A 14,823-nucleotide genomic window follows, 5' to 3' on the forward strand; every position below is an offset into this window, starting at 1 on the left:
CCATGATATGAGAAAGCATGAAACATCCTGGCAGGCAGAGTGGAGAGGTGGAAAGAAGCCGGCTCCTGGTGGCATGATATCAAACACCAGATCAAGCCTCACCTGAAGTCTTCCCCCTTTGGATGTTTTGGTCCTAGAGTCAATAATTGCCTTTCTGGTTTAAGGCCATTTGTTTGGATTTTCCATCACTTGCAGAATAATGAGTCCAAATTGATATGTGCATATTTCTCCATTTCTATGATTTTCCTCTCTTTAATTAGTCTGCTTGACGGAGGTCAAGGCTGACCCCCATGGCTCACGGATAGCCTGAGCCCAAATGAATCTCCCTCCCTGGGGGCTCCAGGTAAGTTTCTGTGGAGCCAAGACTGTTCATTTAACTGCTTGTGGTCTGGATAACCAAATCTCTTACTTTCTTCTCTTCTGAGCAATTTGAGGGTTTGTTGACTTCCTTGTTACAAAGAGCATCTACTAAAAGTGAAATACGTTTCTATTTGAAAGAACGAACAGGAAACTACCTACAAGATGTGGGTGCCAGCCTTTGGGGCAGTGGTGGCTGACTGTCAAATCTAGTTGTTCATGTGAAGTTCAGGCAGCCAACCCTACTTGGAGCTCGACATGTGGTTGCCGGACACAGATGCCCAACTCTGGGTCTCTGGGATTTGTGGGGTTTTTTTAGTGTCTTGAATATGGAGCTAAACAGTTATGATCACATACTTTGCAGACGTCAACTTGGAGTTGAGGGTCCATGAGAACTGCCTGGATATTCACGGGGCACTTCTGGAAATCAAAAGCTGGAAACTCCGAGTCAGGAAGTGGGGTCAGGATTTCAAGTATCCCCAGGCCAGTGAACATCAGGGCTGCCTGTTGGGACCAGATGTCTTGGTGTGCAAACTGGAAAAGAAAAAAAAAGTGATTCTGAAATCAGTTCATTCTAATTCTTTTTTGAGGATTTAAATTTTGTCTTAAGATTTGGGTTTAAAGAAGGTAGACCAAACAAACAAACAGCAAAATTATAGGTACGCTTTGTTGAGACACCTACTCAAGTTTTACTCCTCCCTTGTGTTTAAATTAATCATGGAAACTGTGTTTCCTATCAGAGAGGCTACCCGTGGAATTTCTTAATAGGTCATGGACCTGCTTGGAGAGTTGGAAAAGCCACAGGATCTCTCCCCAGAAAATGCTGGTCATCAGAATGTCAGGGTTAAGGCTTCAAAGAGACAGTTCTGGTGCTAATGCCCCACACCAGTGATCCTGTCCTAACTCCACTGTCAGGCAACTTTTAGGAAATAGGGTGGCTGTAGATGTAACAGGACAAACACTGAAGTAGCAGTCGGCACAGCCGGGGGACTTTTCTGGCTCAGTTGCAAAGAAGTTACGGGACCTTCGGAGAGAGAGGGACTTGAACTTCAGTTTCTCCCTGTAAAAGCTGAATGATATTGACACCTTCGTAGGGTTGTTGTGAGGATGAAATAAAATTAGATAAGCAAAATGTACTGTGAGATATTCCAGCATCACCACTCCATACCTCTGTAACCTTGGATAAATGACTTTACCTCTCTGCACCTCGGTTTGACCATCTGTCCAATGGGAACAATTTAAGAGTCTGCTTCTTAAGATGATGGTCAAAGTTAAATGAGGTTAATAGTCAGAAGATGGTTAGACCATATTCTAAGTGCTCAGTAAGTTTTAGCTGTCATTGCTATCCTCTCTAATAAAATGGTAATATGCAAATTAACCATCACTCCGCTACATAAGCCATGCCCACCAGCCAAGCCACGCCCACCAGCCAATCAGGGTGAGTATGCAAATTAACCCCAATCCAAGATGGCTACAGCCACAGAGAGCAAGGTTTCCCAGGTAACAGAGTAAGCCAAGCTTTCCATAGCCGTTGCAGGCCTAAGCCTCCACTCAAGCTACAAAGTTTCAATTATAGAAGGTAAACAAATTCAAACAAATGGCGGCAGAATGGAGCTTGAGAGAGCAGGCCAGGGTTGCCAGCGGCAACAGGGGAAGCAAAGCTTTCCTGCACACCCTGGCCGGGCTCAGCTTAAGGCTACAAAGTTTCAATTGTAGAAGGTGAATTAACTGCCACAGAAATGGCTGCCGGAGCCCCAGGCTTGGCTCCGCTCCAGGCTACAAAGTTTCAATTGTAGAAGGAAAATAAATTCCAGATACCAGGGCCTCCCCTTGGGTTGCCAGGGGGCGTGGCCGGCCTGCAAACCACCACAGGCCCCTCGCTCAGGCCGCCCCACACCCCAAGGGAACCCCCACCCTGATCTGTGACACCCTTCAGGGCAAACCAGCTGGCCCCCACCCCTGTACCAGGCCTCTATCCTATCTAATAAAAGAGTAATATGCAGATTGATCATCACTGCAACACACAATATAGCTGCCCCCATGTGGTCAAAGATCCTGCCCCCATGTGGAGACAAGATGGCCACCACAAGATGGCCAGCAGGAGAGGGCAGTTGGGAGGCACCAGGCCTGCAAGGGAGGGCAGTTGCGAGGGACCAGGCTTGCAAGGGAGGGCAGTTGGAGGTGATCAACCCTGCAGGAGAGGGCAGTTAGGGGTGACCAGGCCGGCAGAGGAGGGAAGTTGGGGGCAAACAGGCTGGCAGGGGAGCAGTTAAGCATCAACCAGGCTGGCAGCAGAGTGGTTAAAGGGTGATCAGGCTGGCAGGCAGAAGCGGTTAGGGGCAATCAGGAAGGCAGGCAGGCAAGCAGTTGGGAGCCAGCAGTCCTGGATTGTGAGAGGGATGTCCGACTGCCCGTTTAGGCCCAATCCCACCAGGATCGGGCCTAAACGGGCAGTCGGACATCCCTCCAGGAGTCCCAGATTGGAGAGGGTACAGGCTGGGCTAAGGGACAACCCCCTGCCGTGCACGAATTTCGTGCACCGGGCTTCTAGTTATTTTAATAACTATAAAAATTACTATTACTACTAAGTTAATGTTAATAATGATATTAATTTAAATTATTGTTATTACTTCTGCTATTAAAATACTGTTACTATTTTGATAATTAGAGCAATTTCTAGCCTCCAGTAAGAGTATTGGAGCCCTAGCCAGTTTGGCTGAGAGGGCAGAGCATTGGCCTGTGGACCAAAGGGTCCCGGGTTTGATTCCAGTCAAGGGCATATACCTTGGTTGCAGTCTCCTCCCCAGCCCTGGTCTGGCTCATGCAGGAGGCAACCAATCCGTGTCTCTCACACCAGTGTTTCCCTCTGTCTTTTCCTCTCTCTTCCACTCTCTCTAAAAATCAATGGAAAAATACCTTTGTGCGAAGACTAACAAAACAACAAAAGAGAATATTGGAAGTTTGAGAACAAAGCCGGGAATAACCCTAACTTTGATTTTACCTACTTTGATTATGAAACTTGTCAGGATTCCCAGGCTGCCATAATACAAACTATCCTCCTGAGTTAAAACTGCCAGTGCATTTTCATCTAGAAAAAAACAATAAGACAGAACACTGAAATGAGGCTTTTTTTGCCCTAGTCGGTTTGGCTCAGTGGATAGAGTGCTGGCCTACAGACTAAAGGGTCCCAGGTTCAATTCCAGTCAAGGGCACATGCCCGGGTTCTGGGCTCAATCCCTGGTAGGAGGAGTGCAGGAGGTAGCCAATCAATGATTTTCTCTCATCATTAACCCTTTGCACTTGCTTGCTTTTTTCTCGATTCCTGCTACCGATGCTAACCATGTCGAGTCACACTCGACATCCGAGAGCAAAAGGTTAATGTTTCTCTCTCCTTTCCTCTCTGAAATCAATAAAGTATATTTAAAAAAAAAAAAGAAATGAGGCCTGTTTTAATAGACAAAAATATTTAAAATATAAAGTGATGTTTTTTTTTAAAATTACCCCAAATTCCATCATCTAGACTGGGCTCAACAAACTTCTGCAAAGAACCAGATGGCAAGTAGTTTCTGCTCTGCTGGTCATGTCATGTCTGTTAAAAGTATTCAACTCTGCCCTGGCCAGTGGCTCAGTTGATTGAAGCATCGTCCCGTGCACCAACAGGCTGCAGGTTCGATTCCCGGTCAGGGTACATACCTAGGTTGTGGGTTTGGTCCCTGGTCGGGACACGTATGAGAGGCAACCAATCACTGTTTCTCTCTTCTCTCTTCTCTCTCTCTCTCTCTTCTCTCTCTCTCTCTCTCTCTCTCTCTCTCTCTCTCTCTCAAAAATCAATAAACATATACTCAGGTGAGGGTTTAAAAAAAAGTATTCAACTCTGAAAGTAGATCTGGACAAATCGTAAGTGAATGACTGTTCCAATAAAACAAGCTATGGGCCAGATTTGACCTGCAGGCTAGGGTTACTGAACCCTGACATAGGTAACCACTGTTAACATTTTAGTAAACATCTTTTCTGATAGTTGCATATACTGGGATCATATTCTGGAACCCTCCAAGCTGCTTTGTAACTTAATTTTTTCCTTTCCTTTTGTGTACATGGATGTAGTTGGCTGGTTGATTTTCTGGCGCCTGGGTAAACTCTAAGTTACTTAACCAGTCCTCCACTGATGGACATTGAGGCTGTTTCTGATCTTTTGCATGTACAAAGTTCCAAGGAAACACAGGACACCATTAAGAGATTTTATGAAAGAGGGTAATAAGATCCAATGTATATTTTTATTCTTTTTTTTTAAGCAACCAAGGAGTTTTGCACAGTGGCAGTATCGTAGCCAATGAAGTTTATCTGATTATTATTATTATTATTTAATATTTTTATTGATTTTTTACAGAGAGGAAGGGAGAGGGATAGAGAGCTAGAAACATCGATGAGAGCGAAACATCGACCAGCTGCCTCCTGCACATCCCCCACCGGGGATGTGCTCGCAACGAATGTACATGCCCTTGACCGGAATCGAACCTGGGACCCTTCAGTCTGAAGACCGACGCTCTATCCACTGAGCCAAACCGGTTTTGGCAGTTTATCTGATTATTGCTAATTGGGAAAAAAGCAACCAAGGAGCCCTGGCCAGTGTTGCTAAGTGGTTAGAGAGTCGGCCCCACACGGAAGGGTTACAGGTTTGGTTCTCAGTCAAGGTCATGTACCTGGGTTGCAGGTTTGAACCCCGGCCCTGATCAGGGCACATGCAGGAGGCAGCCAGTTGATGTGTCTCTCTCACATCCATGTTTTTTTCTCTCTCTCTTTCTCTCTCTCCTTCTCTCCTTCCCTCCCTTTCACTCTCTTCAAAAATCAATGGAAAATATATCCTTGGGTGAGGAGTAACAAAAATAATAACAATAAAACAACCGAGGAAGTTTTCAGAAGAAGCAAGTCTTAAGCTGAGCCTGGAAAAAAGCTTCTGATGTAGAAAGGTGAGGTGTTCGTAGGGGAAGGACCAGACTAATGTTACTAAGGGTTTCTCAACCCAAGCTCCATTGTTTTTTTGTGGTGGGAGTGTCCTGTGCATTGTATGATGTTGGGTAGCATCCCTGGCCTCTACCCAGAGGGTACCAGGCATAACCCCCCCTCCAAGTCATGACAAGCATCTCCATATGTCGGGCAGTGTCCCCCGGTTGAGAACCATGGGGTAAGGTGGACAAAAGGGATCCCTTAGGGCAGTGGTGGGCAGTCGGATGAGATACAAGATATACAGACCTGAATGTCATTTTTGCGAATTTGAATATTATTCTTTAGAAAATATGAAAGATTCTAGACATGGAAAATGATGTGTACTTAATAATTTTTTTAAAGGAGTGGGAAGACAAGCCATTGACTGGGAGAAAATATTTGCAGAGACTATTTTTGATACGGGACTTGCATCTAGAATATATAAAACACTTGAAACTCAACAATAAAAAGGCAAACAGCCCAGTTAAAAAATGACCAAGGACCTAAAGGGAGAGTTCAGCTACAAAGCTACCCGCAGGCTGGATACGCACTCGCAGCCACAGTGTGGATGGTGATGCCGGCATCAAAAACGGAAGGATACAAGGTGCCAGGTCTTTCTTGCACCTGGACAGGGAAGACGAGTTGACCTAAGAGACAACAGGGCAGAATCATGAGACCTGGGCACATGTTGGAATGGGGAGTCCACTGGTGAAATGATAAAGATTCAACAAAAATGTAATACTGAGGTGCAATGTTGTAAAACACCCTCCGGAACGAACTTAGGTTTAAGGAAGCTGCTTCACCGCCTGGAACAGAGCGCGTACTCAGGTAACCAGTATTAGGAAAAAGAGCGCTTTCTTTCTGGAATGGGCTCTCAAACGGGCAGCCCGAGCCCCTCTCTTACACGCTGGGGAACACGGGGTTCAGGTAGCCTGACTGGCGCTGGGTAGCTGGCTGTGACTGTGGGCGCTCTTGCAACCACACCTGTGCCCAGAGGTTCCTGACAGCACCTCTTCAGGGAGGGCTGCCTTTTGCTCCCCGGCTGTGCCCGCTGGCGGGCTGGAGCTCCAGGGCCTGGCACTTCCAGGATCCCTCACCTAGGCCACCGACAGGTGCTGTGCCACTTCCAGATTCCTTTCTCGCCCAAGGGAAGCTCAAGTGAGTGGTCCTGACACGTCTCCTAGAATCCCTACCCTCAGCCCCAAAACAAGGTCTGCAGTTCCTGCACTGAAGGCTCGGACCTCTGCCGTCAGATCTGGTGACTTTCAGAACCTGCTGCCTATGTGTCCCTGAAGGTCCCACAAGGCAGGGGAGGGGGAGGGCGAAATGCAGTTAGGAGGTGTGTGGTAAATGGGAACATGGCCCCTTCCCATGCTCCAGCTCCCCGCCCACCCTATGGGAAGACCATGAAGGCCATCAGTAAGTGGACCATGAGGCTTTGGGAGCCTGGCCAGCTCCTCAGTCAAGGAAACAGCTAGCAGTTTTGAGTTCACACAGCTAATGCTAAAAAACATCCCCCTTCCCCTGCATGCCCCGGTTTCCTCTGCTTTCTGTTCTTTTCTTTTTTTTTCCAATTTTTTTATTAAGGTATTATATGTGTACATATCTTACCATTGCCCCCCCCCACCCCACTCCCATATATGCCCTCACCCCCCAGAGTTTTGCATCCATTGGTTATGCTTATATGCATGCATACAAGTCCTTTGATTGATCTCTTATCTCCCCCACCTCTCCCTAACCTTCCCCCTGTAATTTGACAGTCTGTTTGATGCTTTACTGTCTCTGTATCTATCTTTTTGTTCAAGTTTATAATGTTCTTTATTATCCATAAATGAGTGAGATCATGTGGTATTTTTCTTTCATTGACTGACTTATTTCACTTAACATAATGTTCTCCAATTCCATCCAGGTTGCTGCAAATGATGAGAATTCCTTCTTTTTTATGGCAGCGTAGTATTCCATTGTGTAGATGTACCATAGTTTTCTGATCCAGTCATCTGCTGACGGGCACCTAGGCTGTTTCCAAATCTTAGCTATGGTGAATTGTGCTGCTATGAACATAGGGGTGCATATATCCTTTCTGATTGGCGTTTCTAGTTTCTTCGGATATATTCCCAGGAGTGGGATTACTGGGTCAAATGGGAGTTCCATTTTCAGTTTTTTGAGGAAACTCCATACTGTTCTTTATAAAACCTTGTGTTGGGCAAGTCTGGGTGGCTGCGAAACAATAGGTAGTAGCCCATCTGCAGGCCGGATGGGACTTAGCTGTTCAACTCCACCGGCGGCAGGTGGTGTGGCGTTCACTGGACCACATGTACGTAAGACCTAATAAACCCTTCTCTTCCCCAGCCTGCCCTCTGGGTTATTTCTTTGAGAATCCGAGAACCATACCTTGAGGTGTTGTGGGACCTCAGCACTTTGCAGAACAGGCGGCAAAGTGAGAATGGGTTCCACTCAAGTCAGGGGAGAGAAAAAATAGTGGCGTGTGCTTCCCCCACCTGGAGGGGGACCCTGAGTGGCAGCCCTGAGCCGGCACTCACCTGAATTTCGGGAAACGAGCAGGCTCTTCTCAAACCAGAAGATCAGAATGCCTTTCTGTCCGGGGATGATGATGATGTTAAGGGTGCCATTGTAGTCAAAGGGCAGCCCAAAACTGTGGTTCAGAGGGTAGTCTGAGTACTCAAACTTGGCCTGAGAAAGACATTCCAAATCCGTGATTACAGAGCGGCAGCAGGTGTAGGTCCTCCTGCTTCATTATTCAAACTTTCTTCAAACTTGCTTAACTGTCCCAGCAGCTCTCAGCAGGGGGTGGTTCTGCCCCCCGGCATGTCTGGGGAAGTCTGTGGTTGTCACACTAGGGGTGCTCCTGGCATGGTGAATGGGGGCCCAACATCCCACAGTGCACAGGACAGATTCTCACAACAAAGAACTGTTCACCGGAACTGTCCACAGTGCAAGATGCGGTGCCTGCTCTCCCTCAGTCTCTGGCAGGCCCAGCTGGCGCCCTTGCTCCTGAGTTATTATTCAAGTTCCTTTCTCTCCTCCAACCCACCTGTGTGCACACCCCAGCTTCATTTCCTAACAGCCTCCTTCATCAAGCCACTCGCACCTTGCGACCCTCTAGGGCCGGCTCCGGCGTCCGGTCTGAATTGTTGGGCATGGTTGTCCAAGTTCTCTCTTATTTGCTCTTTATGAAAGCACTACAGCACTGTGCAAGGATGCAATTTTTAAAAAACACGGTCACTGGTTCATGTGAGTCCCACCATGCAGCTGCGGCCCTCCCAGCTGTCGGTGGAGAGGAGGGGAGACTCCTGGCTTGTTTTCTAAGTGCCTCCTGGGGAGAGAACTAAGTGCTCAGTGTCAGGACCCAGGTGCACAGGCTGCTGAACTTGACTGGTCCACCCCCCACCCCCACTGTGGACACCCGCCAGGCCCGTCTGCAGGAGGTGCCTAAGGGACAGTGAGTATGAGTTCTCATCTCCCAGCTCATCCCTGTGTGTGACCTGGCTGGCCTCAGGCCCCAGGTATTAGAATTGCTCAGCTGAGCTGCCCGTGTAGGCGAAGCCAATTAAGGCAACAAGGCAAGCCTTGACAGAGTTCTAATTGCTTCCTGCGGTGGGCTCAACCAGGAAACAATCAGCCCTCCGTCCCTCTCCCCGCGGAAGGGCAGCCAGGGGAGGGTCTGCTGGATCAGCACAGGTGAGGGGCTCCTCTCACTGCCTCCACCAGGAGCCCCACAAAAGGCCTCTGAAGACATACGGCCAGGGCCTGGAGGGGAGATGGCAGCCAATGGAGAGGTACTGAGTGCTGAGTCAGAGTAACGTGTCAGCGAGGTTTTCTCCTCTTTTCTCCATAGGGAGGCTCCTGAAGCTAAAGTCCTAGGAATGAAGGCCGCCCACAGGGGCCTGGGACAATTGCAAGTCCTTCAGAACCTGCAGAGCATCATCCTGTCCTAAGTCTGGACTGGGGAGGGAGCATCCCCGGGGGCCTGCCAGGTGCCGCTTCCTGATAGCCTGTGGTCAGGCCTGAGAATCAGGCATAGGCGGCAGCCAGGAGCTGGACTCCTCAGCCACTAAATTCTTGACATTTTTCTGGGTAGTGGGAGTGTTTCTGTAAATCGGGCAGCTCCTTATGCTAATGAGGGGACTCTGGGTGGGGCTGGACCAATCTCGTGTTAGAGGGTGGAGCTTTCAGCTATCCGACATCACCCCAAGCTCCTGAGGCTTACTGAGAGTGGGTCTCCCTCAAACTTCAGAGCTGCACACCCTGTTCACAATTTTTGCAATACCAGGTCCTGACTGTACTTAATCGCTTTCCGATGTGATATTTTATCTTCTGATGCAATTTAAATGGGGGGGAGGGAAGGAGGGAGGGAGGGTGTGTGGATGAATGGGTATCTGGATGAAAGGTAGGTAGATGGCCCTGGACGGTTTGGCTCAGTGGATAGAGCGTCGGCCTGGGGACTCAAGGGTCCCGGGTTCGATTCCAGTCAAGGGCATGTACCTTGGTTGTGGGCACATTCCAGTGGGGAGTGTGCAGGATGCAGCTGATTGATGTTCCTCTCTATCCCTCTCCCTCCCTCTCTGTAAAAAATCAATAAAATATATTTTAAAAAAAAAGAAAGGTAGGTAGATGGACGGGTGGGTAGATGGACTGATAAGTAGGTAAATGGATGGATGGATGGATATATATGTGAATGGATGGACTGCTAGGTAGATGGATAGGTGAATGAAAAGCTAGATGGATTTCAGCCCTAGCCAGTTTGGCTCAGTGGATAGAGCGTTGGTGGACTGAGGGGTCCTGGTTCAATTCTGGTCAAGGGCATGTACCTCGGTTCGTTCAGGCTTCTCCAGGGCTGCATGCAGGAGACAACCAATCGATGTGTTTCTCTCACAGTGATATTTCTCTGTCTTTCCCTCTCTTTTCCACTCTCTCTAAAAATCAACTGAAAAATATCCGCACGTGAGGATTTTTTAAAAAATCTAGACAGATTTAAGATATGAAAATCCAAGTGTGTGACATTTAATAAAACCCTGGCTTGGGACAAAGATCACTTGAAGTCATTCTTCCCAGGCCAAATGACTCACCTTCTCTTGATTAATGAGAAGCACCCCAATCTGTGACAAGGAGAAAAGGTAGAAGATTCCACCCAAAGACCCCACTAGTTGTTCCTGTGAAACAAAAAACATTGTATATGAATAAATGGTAAGCATGTGTTTAATTCTAAATTTAACTTTAGGGTATCCAATAAGCTAAAATGAAGTAAAATCTTTAAAAATTATGATCTATTCTCTATGAAATGTAGCTGTTAGGTCGAGGCAGGGGGGACATCCAGAGCCGATGCATGCATCTGCAAGGTAGATGGTGACAGAGATAACTGGCGCCTTCCTAGACCCCTGGCCCGAGGCGGAAATTCCACACCTCTCACGACCTCCGGCCTCCCCTCACTAAACAGCTGTATAAAAGAAGTACCTATGCCCCCTTTTTGGTGCGAACTTCCCTGGCCCACCCTGGGACCAGCGAATTTCGCCAGGGAGCGCAAGATTAAAACCTCCCCCCTTTTAATCGCCTGGACTCTGTCTTGTTTCCTGTGTCGCAAACCTCTCAGTAGCACCCTCAGTAGAACCTCGAGTGAAGACAGCTTTGTGTTGGGAGTTGGAGAAAGTGGTGTGACCGGCTGCTAGATGCATGCCTAGCTCCTTCCTTCCTGCCTAGGTTCCTCACGCCCGTTGTTTGGCTGGTCAGCAGAGCGCACAGCAGCCACACTGGCGCACAAGGCCACGCCGACATCTTTCAGGTAAGAGAGACGACTGTCCTCATTAAGCCTCTGTTTTTTTTTGGAGGTGCTACATAATATACAGTGCTTTGGACTGAATTGTGTCCAAACCCCCCTCCAAATCCACTGGTCAAAACCCTAACCCTTTGTATTAGTCCAGTCAGGCTGCTGTGACAAAATACCACAGACTGGGTGGCTTATAAACAATAGAAATTTATTCCTCACAGCTCTGGAGGCTGGAAATCTAAGATCAAGGTGCCAGCATGGTCAAGCGAGGGCCCCCCTCTGGGTCACAGACTTCTCCCTCTGTCCTCACAAGGCGAAGGGGGCCAGCAAGCTCTCTGGGGCCTCTGGTAAAGAGCACTTATCCCATTCCTGAGGGCTTTACCCTTATGACCTAAGCACTCCCAAGGGTTCCACCACCACCAATAACCACACACACACACACACACACACACACACACATGCAGCAGAAAGACTCTTGAATTAATCATGGGTATTGAAGTGATGGGACATTATGAAGAGTAAACATTGTTCTAGGACTTTATCTTCTCTCCTGGGGAGGGGTAGTGCATTTTTGTTGTTGTACACAGGATGGCTGTATTGTGTTGGGCAGACTTTTGTCCTTGTTAGTGTCTTTATTTGGAGGTTCTGGTTGAAGGAGATGTGTATGGATGTCAAATTGACAAGAATGGACTTGTGATGGTTAATTCCATGTGTCCACTTGGCTGCACTGAGGGATGCCAAGAGAACTGGTAAAACATTGTTCCTGAATGTGTCCACAAAGTGTCTCTGGAAGAGCTTAGCATTTGTTTCAGTAGATGAGTAAAGGAGACTCACTCTTACCAGTGTGGGTGGGCATCACCCAATCCTTCAGGGGCCCAAAAGAACAAAAAGTTAGCCCTGACCAGTTTGGCTCAGTGGACAGAACGTCAGCCTGCGGACTGAAGGGTCCCAGGTTCGATTCTAGTCAAGGGCATGTACCTTGGTTGTGGGCACATCCCCAGTAGGGGGTGTTCAGGAGGCAGCTTATCGATGTTTCTAACTCTATCCCTCTCCCTTCCTCTCTGTAAAAAATCAATAAGATATATATATTTTTAAATTTAATAAATCTTCATTGTTCAGATTATTACAATTATTCCTTTTCCTCCCCACAGCTCCCCCCGACCCGGTTCCCACCCCACCCTCTGCCCTTACCCCCGCCCCCGTCCTCATCCATAGGTGTACGAGTTTTGTCCAGTCTCTTCCCGCACACCCCATATCTCTTTCCATCCAAGAATTGTCAGTCCACTCCCTTTCTGTGCCCCTGATTCTATTATATTCACCAGTTTATTCTGTTCATCAGATTTTTAATTCACTTGATTTTTAGATTCACTTGTTGATAAATACGTATTTGTTGTTCATAATTTTTATCTTTACCTTTTTCTTCTTCTTCCTCTTCTTAAAGAATACCTTTCAGCATTTCATATAATACTGGTTTGGTGGTGATGAACTCCTTTAGCTTTTTCTTATCTGTGAAGCTCTTTATCTGCCCTTCAATTCTGAATGATAGCTTTGCTGGGTAGAGTAATCTTGGTTGTAGGTTCTTGCTATTCATCACTTTGAATATTGCTTGCCACTCCCGTCTGGCCTGCATAGTTTCTGTTGAGAAATCCGCTGACAGTCGTATGGGTGCTTCCTTGTAGGTAACTAACTGTTTTTCTCTTGCTGCTTTTAATATTCTCTCTTTGTCTTTTGCTCTTGGCATTTTAATTATGATGTGTCTTGGTGTGGTTCTCTTTGGATTCCTTTTGTTTGGGGTTCTGTGCACTTCCTGGACTTGTAAGTCTATTTCTTTCACCAGGTGGGGGAAGTTTTCGGTCATTATTTCTTTTTTTTTTTTAATATATTTTTATTGATTTTTTACAGAGAGGAAGAGAGAGGGATAGAGAGTTAGAAACATCGATGAGAGAGAAACATCGATCAGCTGCCTCTTGCACACCCCCTACTGGGGATGTGTCCACAACCAAGGTACATGCCCTTGACCGGAATCGAACCTGGGACCCTTGAGTCCGCAGGCCGACGCTCTATCCACTGAGCCAAACCGGTTTCGGCCGGTCATTATTTCTTCCAATAGGTTTTCAGTATCTTGCTCTCTCTCTTCTTCTGGCACCCCCATAATTCTGATGTTGGTACGCTTGAAGTTGTCCCAGAGGTTCCTTACACTATCTTCATATTTTTGGATTCTTTTTTCTTTTCCAGTTGAGTGCTTTTTGCTTCTTTGTATTTCAAATCTTTGACTTGATTCTTGCATTCCTCTAGTCTGCTGTTGGGTCTCTGTATAATATTTTTTATTTCAGTCAGTGTATGCTTAATTTCTAGTTGGTCCTTTTTCATATCCTCGAGGGTCTCGCTAAATTTGGCCTTTTCTAGAAAATTCTTGAAAAACCTTATAACTGTAGTTTTGAACTCTATATCCAGTTGTTTGCTTTCCTCCATTTCTTTCATTTGTGATCTGTTTCTTTGTCTCTGCATTTTGGCTGCTTCCCTGAGTTGACAGAGTGGCTTTGTGTGCTAGGTGTCCTATAGGGCCCAGTGGCTCAGCCTTCCCAGTTACCTGAGGTGGACACTGTTGGTGCACCCCTTTGTGGGCTGTGTGCACAGTCTTGTTATAGTTAAGCCTTGATTGTTGTTGGTATCACTGGGAGGAATTGCCCTCCAGGCCAATTGGCTGTGAGGATCAGCTGTGTCTACACTGAGAGAACTTCTGTGCTGGAGACACCCTTATGGGAGAAGACTTGCAAAAGCCTCTGTGCTCACCTTGAATGGGGCAGAGTCTCAGGACAGAGCAGACAGCATTGGTTTCCCGTCAGCCCTGCCTAATAGGCCCCTGTGCCCCATGTCCCATGGTTATCACTGCAAGCACCTCTGAGAGAAAGCTGCCCTCGAGTTCCGCCCACTGCCAGACAGTCCAGTTTCTCCCCGAATGAGTCTGGGTCCCCAGAGTCTCGCCCGGAACTGGAGTTCAGTGCAGTTGGGAGCTTGTGTCTCCTTCCCACTTGAGAAAGCCAGCCACATACTCAGTTGCCTGCCCTCACCGCGCGCGCCTTGGTACCTCTGCCTTCCGCAGTTCCTCTGAGTCTCAGTGTGCTTTTCTCTTTCCTGACAGTCCAGTTTCACCCTGTATGAGTCTGGGTCCCCAAGGTCTCGCCTGGAACTGGAGTTCAGCGCAGTTGGGAGCTTTTGTCTCCCTCCCGCTTGAGAAAGCCAGCTGTGCACTCAGTTGCCAGTCCTCTCATCCTGCGCGTCTCAGTACCTCTGCCTCCTGCCGCTCCTCTGAGTCTCCGTGTGCTTTTCTCTTTCCTTCTAGTTGTGGAATTTCCACTCAGCCAGCCTTCCTGTGGTTCTGGGTGATGTCCGTTTTGTCTTTTAGTTGTAGTTTTGAAATTGTTGTGCGAGGCAACAGTTTAGGTGTTTACCTATGCCGCCATCTTGGTTTCTCCCCAATAAGATATATTTTTTTAAAAAGTTGGAGGAAGGGCAAATCCACTCTCTCTTTTTGACCTGGGGCCTCCATCTTCTCCTGTCCTCTTCCTGGTTTTCCAGTTTTTGTGTTCTGGGACTTACATCAGCAGCCCCTGGGTCCTTCCAGGTCTAATTTCAAATGAAAACATGTGGCTGGTTAGGTTCTAGGCTTCTTTGGGGCTCTTAGGCAGGACTGAGAAATC

General features: G+C 47.5%; 1 protein-coding gene across 1 annotated transcript in view; it reads right to left on the reverse strand.

Annotated features, from left to right (window-relative positions):
• CATSPERD (cation channel sperm associated auxiliary subunit delta) overlaps nucleotides 1-14,823 on the reverse strand; it is a gene marked incomplete at its 3' end in the record, with an annotated part of 42,653 nt that overhangs the window by 15,653 nt on the left and 12,177 nt on the right. The window contains exons 6-10 of the mRNA XM_079773075.1: nucleotides 10,428-10,511; nucleotides 7,881-8,031; nucleotides 5,892-5,987; nucleotides 3,363-3,445; nucleotides 715-891 (exon numbers count right to left, since the gene is read on the reverse strand). Of these exons, the coding sequence (XP_079629201.1) occupies nucleotides 715-891; nucleotides 3,363-3,445; nucleotides 5,892-5,987; nucleotides 7,881-8,031; nucleotides 10,428-10,511 (591 nt within the window). The remainder of the gene's footprint in view (nucleotides 1-714; nucleotides 892-3,362; nucleotides 3,446-5,891; nucleotides 5,988-7,880; nucleotides 8,032-10,427; nucleotides 10,512-14,823) is intronic.

The sequence above is a fragment of the Cnephaeus nilssonii genome (genome assembly GCF_951640355.1).
Source record: "Cnephaeus nilssonii genome assembly, chromosome: 5".
NCBI lineage: Eukaryota > Metazoa > Chordata > Mammalia > Chiroptera > Vespertilionidae > Cnephaeus > Cnephaeus nilssonii.